General features: G+C 38.9%; 1 protein-coding gene across 2 annotated transcripts in view; it reads right to left on the reverse strand.

The window, feature by feature from the left end:
* The window catches only part of LOC101851142 (vacuolar segregation protein PEP7), a 25,639-nt gene that overhangs the window by 11,079 nt on the left and 6,814 nt on the right, over nt 1-7,746 (reverse strand). For both annotated transcript variants that reach the window (XM_005106105.3, XM_013086851.2), the window contains exons 5-9: nt 6,523-6,634; nt 3,703-3,900; nt 1,700-1,897; nt 783-866; nt 142-249 (exon numbers count right to left, since the gene is read on the reverse strand). In XM_005106105.3, the coding sequence (XP_005106162.1) occupies nt 142-249; nt 783-866; nt 1,700-1,897; nt 3,703-3,900; nt 6,523-6,634 (700 nt within the window). The remainder of the gene's footprint in view (nt 1-141; nt 250-782; nt 867-1,699; nt 1,898-3,702; nt 3,901-6,522; nt 6,635-7,746) is intronic.

Below are 7,746 nucleotides of genomic sequence, written 5' to 3' on the forward strand. Positions count from 1 at the left end.
CCCACCTGTTGTAACTTACCCTGATATACGTCTTCAGCAACGAAGCCTGCGTCTCTGTCAGTCAGTCAGTCTGTCTCTCTCTCTCTCTCTCTTTGTCTGTCTGTCTCTCTGTGTCTCTCTCTCCCTTCTGTTGTAACTTACCCTGATATACGTCTTCAACAACGAGGCCTGCGTCTCCGTCTGAGGTTTCAGTTTCTTCAGCTGCTGGACGATGGTCACATGCTGTGCCAGGACATCTGCCAGATCTCCCTACGTGGACAATGACAAGCAGAATTACTCGACTGACTACTACGTGTCATGATCATACTACCATAGCCAAAGTCATTTTCTATTAGTTTGAGAAAACATTTGAAAATAGTGAGGACCTAAGTCAATCTTACTATTTGAGTTAATGTGAAAATGGGTTGAAAGCTCATTTCTAAAAATACTGTAAATACAGGCTAAAAATGCTGAAGGATGTCTGAATTTAACATTCATCTCTGAAAAGGGCTTTGAATTTAAGAGTAATCTTACACTTAATACCTCAAAGTATGTGGGGAACCTTAAAAACTCTTGAAACAAACCATGGTCAAGAATTTCCCATTGAGCGATTTGAACCAGGATCATCCACAGCACATAGTATCATCATACAAACTCAGCTAACTGTATGCCCAGAAATACATTAACATCTGGTGAAATGAAATGAATAACTTCAACAACCAAACCCACGCAGCTCCGCAAATAAGACAGCGCTACTGGGAAGAGACAGAGAACAGTTGAAAGAAGAAAAAGCCTAGATCTACCTGTGCCTTTGCCAATATCTTGGTGTTGCTCTGTAAGTTTGTCCTTCGCGTCCCGTCCTCGAGAGAGTCCACCACGTCTCTGTACTGATAAAAAGATAAAAAGATAAAATGATAAAAAGCTTTATCAACAACCCATCACACCCCACCCCCTTTCCACACAAATTGCAAGATCACGCAGAAGCAGATATACACCTTTAAAAACAAAGAAAGAAAGATACAAAAAAAGTTTGTTACCATCAAGTATAAGGCTCCTGTCAGAATAAACATGAATGTGTATTGCTTTTTTTAGTATGTATCTATATAACTCTAGATCAAGTCTTGTAATTAAATTCCTGCATGTGGTAGAATGATGCATTTGATGAGCAATAACATGTACATTTGTCAGCTTTTTTTTTCTTTTCATATTGAATTTTAATGAGAGTAATATGTAATTAAAATTTTTATGTATACCTGCATGCGTTTTTACGGTCCTGTACAGCCAAGAAAAATTTCCCTCTGCGACAAAAAAGTATTATCTTATCTTATCTTACTGTCCTTCACACAAATAAAATAAGTTAGAAATGATTTGAATCTGACACGATACAAATAAGATCACAAGTGTATATAGATCTATATATATATACAACAAAGAGCCGTTTGAAAAGAATTTTAAGAGAAATGGAGAAACTATTGGAAGTCTATTGAAATTGAAATACTCCAGTATCCACCTTTATTTTGCTTTTTTCATTATCGAGCTAATTACAGGAATAAAGAGGATGATGATGATGACGATGACGTTTAAAATGATGATAACGATGTGATCATCATCATGAGGATTAAAATGATTTAACAATGATGACAACAATGATGATAATGATAATGATAATGATCATGACGATGAGACAGAGACCAGACGGAGCCTCCACCCAGCCCCCCACCTTGGGCAGCTGATCCTTGACCCCCAGCTCGGCCTTCACCAGCTTCTGGTGCACTCGGATCAAGGCCTCCAGGAAGTCGGGCCCGTTGGACAGCTGATCCTCCTCCTCCTCCAGTCGCACCTGTTTGTCTACCAGTCTGTCCTTGCAGTGTTTGCACACGCGGAGGTATAGGCTGATCTCTGGTTCCACCTCTGGACACTTGGGGGGAACGAAAACAATTTTTTTAAAAAAAGGGGAACAAATCTTGAACTTCAATTTTTAAACCATTGCTCTAAGTGAGACAGAGGGTGCGGTTATTGCGCTCGTTTCCGAAACGGAAAGTGCGGGTTCGAGTCTCATTTCGGACACAGATTTTTTTCGCCCCCTCCTGCCCACCCAGGAGTTGGGGAAGTAAAGGCGGCGTGGAAAGGAACTGGCCACCCTACCACAATATTATGCCAAAGGCCCAAGAAGTTGTCTCAGTAACAAGGCAATCTCCAAAGTCCGGATCGGATGCGGGAACAACTTTACTATGTGAGGTAGCGTGGTGAAATCAGGCGCTCGTCAAAATTATGAAAATCAACAAGCTGGCATTTTCCCGCAGGTTTGGGAGTTTTTAATCGAATTTTTGTTTTTCGGCTCAACACCTTCCCTGCCCATTAAAGAACACATTTCCGTGCAGATTTTTATTGGAAAAAGTTGATTAACACTTTACTGCCTCATCTCGCCCATTGACGATGTTCACCACCCAGTTTCTTTGGATTTTCCACAAAATATGATGGCAAAGAGTTAAACGGATAAAAGATATAAATTTTCAGTTTCCAAGGACTCTCAAACTAAGGAAATAACTCAACTTTGGCAGCTATTTTCTCGTTAATTTTACCCCTAAAACCGGGCGACCCCCACCTCCTTCAACAGCCAATATCTTGACTTGTATCCGAGATAAACGGATATTTTTTTCACCACAAGCAAAGCAAATGGACAAGCTTTATGACTATACCAATAACTTCACATGCCCAAAAATTTACGAGCGCCTGATTCCACCGCGTCATGACACATTTAAAAAGAGTAACTATAGGCCTTATAGATTAGTAATATAGACAGTAAAGCACGTATAGCTTGCTTTTGGGTGGGAATTTGCGTAATACAAATGCTATCTATTATTATTTTATTATCATTATTTAATTAGTATTATATCAGAAATGAAATCAATATCTGTGGTGTAGCGATTAGCTGTTGCACGCAGGAGGCCTGATTTCAATTCCCGAATGAGGAAAAATTTTCATAGAGTATCTCAGTCTTTCTACTGGGATGTTGTATCTTTCCTAGCCCTTTGGCCAGAGTGGAAGCATGGCTATAAATATAAGCATTTCAACAATAATATAAAATCGTATGAGGTAATAAAGTAATCCAAAGCTAATTAAGAAGCACTCAACTCTTAGTTCTTTCTAATTTCCAAATAACACCCCTTAATTAGTTGTTGTTGTTGTTGTTATTGTTGTTATCGATCCAGCAACAGCTGGGCTCTCTCCCTTCTGTCCAATGCCATGTAGTGATAAGTGCAGGTTTGCTGCAGTTGCTGTAATGTTCCATAGAGTGTGTTGTCAATGTTAGGTCTCGGAGGGAGAAGGGTAGCTCTGATGACATTAAGGGCTGTGCAGTGGAACAGGTGATGATCCACAGTCTCATATGCATAGTCACACAAGGGACACATTGGGGGAAGTTCCGGGTTTATTCTGTTCAGGTGGAAGTTGAGCTGTATATGTTCTGTTCGTACTAATTAGTTAGAACAAACGTTTTCTACGTATCTCAGTCTTGTTTTAGTAGAGGTTTTACGGCACTCGCAACTGCATAAGGTCATATGAGCACCAGAAGATTAGAGGTGTTACCAGAGAGTAATAAACATAAAAAAGAAGAAGGGGAGATAAGGACGATAGATGTTTGATAGGAAAGAACAAGCAAACCACACCAGAGCACCCACCAACCACCCACAAAATCTCTACTCCTTTGCGCAAGATACTTACTCCAACATACTTAATAATAGCCAGCTTCGGGGAGCACTTGACGCCTTTCTCTCGCTCGCCGTCAGGGACGTAGACCAGCAAGTCTTTGGTGGAGCATGACTTGCACACACACTTGCCACACACGCGGCAGAACGCTTTCTTCTTCATCAGACCAAAGTCCCCCTTGCAAAACTGGCAGAAACTGGCCAAATTTTCTTGCTGGAAGGAAAATTGGCAAAGGGCTAGTTGAGGTCTCACACGTTTTTTTTATTTAAAAAAATTAATTAAATAAGTGTTTTACAGCACTTGCAAGACAATAAAGAGGTCATATAAGTGCCGAAGATTGAGGTGTAACAAGAGAGTTTAGTTTCAGTCGAGGTTTTACAGCGCTCGCAACTGCATAAGGTCATAAAGCCAGAAGATTAGAGGTGTTACAAGGGAGTAACAAAAAAAAAAGAAAAAAAAGAAGGGGAGGTAAGGACGATAGATGTTTGATAGGAAAGAAGGAGCAAACCACACCAGAGCACCCGCCAACCACCCACTCTCACACGTTTGTAACTGACAAATTGTTGTTCCTTGCATGACATCCTGACTACCTCCTCGTTGGTCCCACAGAGTGTGGAGAAGTGGAGAGACCAGAACACAGAACTCAGCTACACCTTGGTAAGATAAAGATAAGATAAGATAAGATAAGATAAGATAATACTTTATTATAAAATTTCCCTCTGGGAGAATAAAGCATTATCTTATCTTATCTTATCTTATCTTATCTGACCTTCATCCGAATTTGTCTTGTTTTACGCACTTGACAACGCAATTTGGTCATATAAGTGCCATAGAATAGAGGTGTAACAAGAGAGTAACAAACACAAAAAAAGGAGCAGATATAGAGATAAGGACGATACATATATTTGTGAAGTGTGCTGACAAAAGGAGTTACTTCTCGGATTCAAGCCTTATGGAAATAGATACATCACGCTTATAAGTGAAGTTTTACAATTTATAAGTATGAAATAATAAGAGGCATGTTGTATATAAAAAGATAGAGCATCAATAGAAGAACTACTAATTTGACCTCGGTGTTGATTTTTTGCCCATATCTCCATTTGTGGATTGCGAAAAGTAACTCATTTTGTCAGCACGCCACACATTTGATAGGAAAGAAGTAGCAAACAACAACAGAGCACCTGCCAACCATCCCCTTGGAAATCAAACAAAGAATGTCAAATGAAGAACAGACATGACAAAGCAAAACAACCAGTGACCAACTGGACATCATCTGAAAAGACGGTGGAGTACCTACAGAACTAAAAGTCAGCAGTTTTGACGATTAGTCTAATAGGGCCAGTAGTTCTGTACTGTAAGGAACTGAGGCTTCAATGCCCACATCTCACTTTTTAACAATTAAATAAAATAATAAATTGCATTTATATAGCGCATTTCCACAAAGAAGTACTTTACAGAATTCACGTAGATAAGAGAGAGCAGCATATTTCAAAGACCTAACGGGTCACACATTCAAGACATCACGCAGTACAGCTGCAAATTGTACGCGGAGTAAGAGTTAGATTTTGAGCAATAGTTTCATGGCACTTGCAACACAAATATGGCACATTAGTACCAAAGATTAAAAATGCTCCTTGAGAGCAACATACAAAGAAAAGGAGGAGAGATAAGATAATGACAGCAGATGTTTGATGGGAAAGAGGAGCTAACCACATACCAAAGCACCCGCCAACCGCTCACTACCTGTAAGGGACAACTTGCAATCACAACACTGGGTAAATATTTAAGAACAAGCGGTAGAGCTGCCAATAGCACCATAACATAGACAACTGATGCATCCCTCAAAAGCTTTTAGCGTTATTTTTATTATAGTTGTTCTGTGGCCACGTCTGAATGAAAATAGTCCATGTGTGTGTGTGTGTGTGTGTGTGTGTGTGCGTGTGTGCATAAATATATATCGCACTAGAAGAAAGGAAGTAGTAAGAAAGGTTTTGAAAATGGGTATTCCAATGTAAAGCGCATTGAGCTACTGTTTTTGGAAATGCCCTATATAAATGTTATATATTATTATTATTATTATTATTATATTATCTCCATCAACAATAATATGTGTCACAATACGGTGGAATCAGCTGCTCATCAATTTTTGGGCATATGGATTTATTCGTATAACTTTAATGCCTGTCCATTTGCCTTTAAAAAAATATAAAAAATACCCATCCATCTTGAATAGAAGTCGAGATATTTGTGACTGAAAGAGGTGGGAGCCGCCTATCGTAACAAGTAAAGTCGTGGAGGAAAGGACCACCAAAGTTTGGTGACTTCCAAAGCTGAAATGTTCTTGGAAACTACAAACTCACAATAATTATATTGAGCCCTAGACCAATGTTTTCAGTAAAACCACAGATAAATGCGTCTCTTCATGAACATAAATGGCGTTGAGCAAAAAACAAAAAAAACCCAGATCAAAATTGCGCACCAGACAGAAAAAAAAGTTATATTTCTTCGATTTCATTAAATAATGGTAAAACATAAAGTTGCAGTTTTGTTTTTTCAATTTGACGAGCACCTGATTTCACCATTACGCCACACATATCTGTCCCCGTCGTTTTAAGCAAGAAAAATTCTGAAATTACGCAAACCGAGCCCAAAAATGTGAAATTATGCGATTCTGTTAATTTTAACAAAGAATGATAAAGGAAAATAATCACAAATTATGCCAAAAATGATCAAATTTTGCTAAATTATGCGGGGTGCATAAAACCACGGGGACAGACATATTTCCATTACTGGTTCAGTCCCCTGTGGGTGTGGTGACTGTGCGGAGAAACTTACAATCCAAACACTAGACTTCATCCAGTCTGGGGTGGACAGCACACTTCTCAGCTCATGCAGAGTCTTCTTGATCTCGGAGCTACCGATGCTTCCAGCAAACCCCTTTGTCAGTCTAGAAACAGTCGGGAAAAATACAGATTTTAATAAAATGCTTCCAGCAAACCCCTTTGTCAGTCTAGAAACAGTCGGGAAAAATAAAGATTTTAATAATGCTTCCAGGAAACCCTTTTGTCAGTCTAGAAACAGTCGGGAAAAATAAAGATTTTCAAAAGCTGATGAGAACAAGTGGAAGACCCGAAAGAAGGCGGCAGGCAAGATGGTGTCAGAGAGCAGACGGGCACAACAGAGACACAGAAAACAGCGGATAAAACAGAATGGAGACTGCTATTGGAACACAGTTCGGTTTTAAAAAAATTGTTTTAGTAACTGTTTTACAGCAGTTGTCACACAATTAACTTATATAAGTGCCAAAGATTAGAGGTGTCACAACAGAGTAACAAACACAAAAAAGAAGGAGGGGAGATATACAGATCTATAGATATTTGATAGGAAAGAAGAAGCAAACCACACCAGACCACCGCTAACCACCCACCTTCAGTTTTGGTCTTACAAAAACAAAAAATGCTAGTACCAACAAGGACACAACTAGATGGTTACCCATGTATGCATTTAATACATACATAACACAAGGTGACTCAAATCCCCCCCCCCAAAAAAAAAAAAGAAAATGGGCACAAGACAATTTCACCAAGATGCCTCACATGAAATACCATAAATCCTCAATAAATTTTTTCATTTGTGAAAACGAACAAAGGTAGAAAATCTTTTTACATAACATGAAAAATAATACTCGTGTATTCTAAATAATCTACATAACTCAATGAAAAGAAAGAAATCTTTTTAGACTCGTTTGAGATTTTGATGAATTTATCTGAGCGACTTTTCTGACCACTGCCTACTCTCCAAGGGATATTCCACTAACATTGAGCACTAAGAAGCATTTTACAGAAAAACGTTGATTAAAGGCACAAAATCTGTAAGTTATGTAATTTTTGAATTTTCAAGGACTCTCAAGGACTTGTTACCCACTTTGGCGCCCATGTCTCGCTAGTTTTCCCACTGAGACCAGCTGACCACACCTCCTTCAACAGAAAATATCTCCACTTCTATTCACTATCCATGGGTATTTATTTTCATTCATTGAAAGGCAAATGAATATATATA

Source organism: Aplysia californica, unplaced genomic scaffold (genome assembly GCF_000002075.1).
Source record: "Aplysia californica isolate F4 #8 unplaced genomic scaffold, AplCal3.0 scaffold00513, whole genome shotgun sequence".
Classification (NCBI taxonomy): domain Eukaryota; kingdom Metazoa; phylum Mollusca; class Gastropoda; order Aplysiida; family Aplysiidae; genus Aplysia; species Aplysia californica.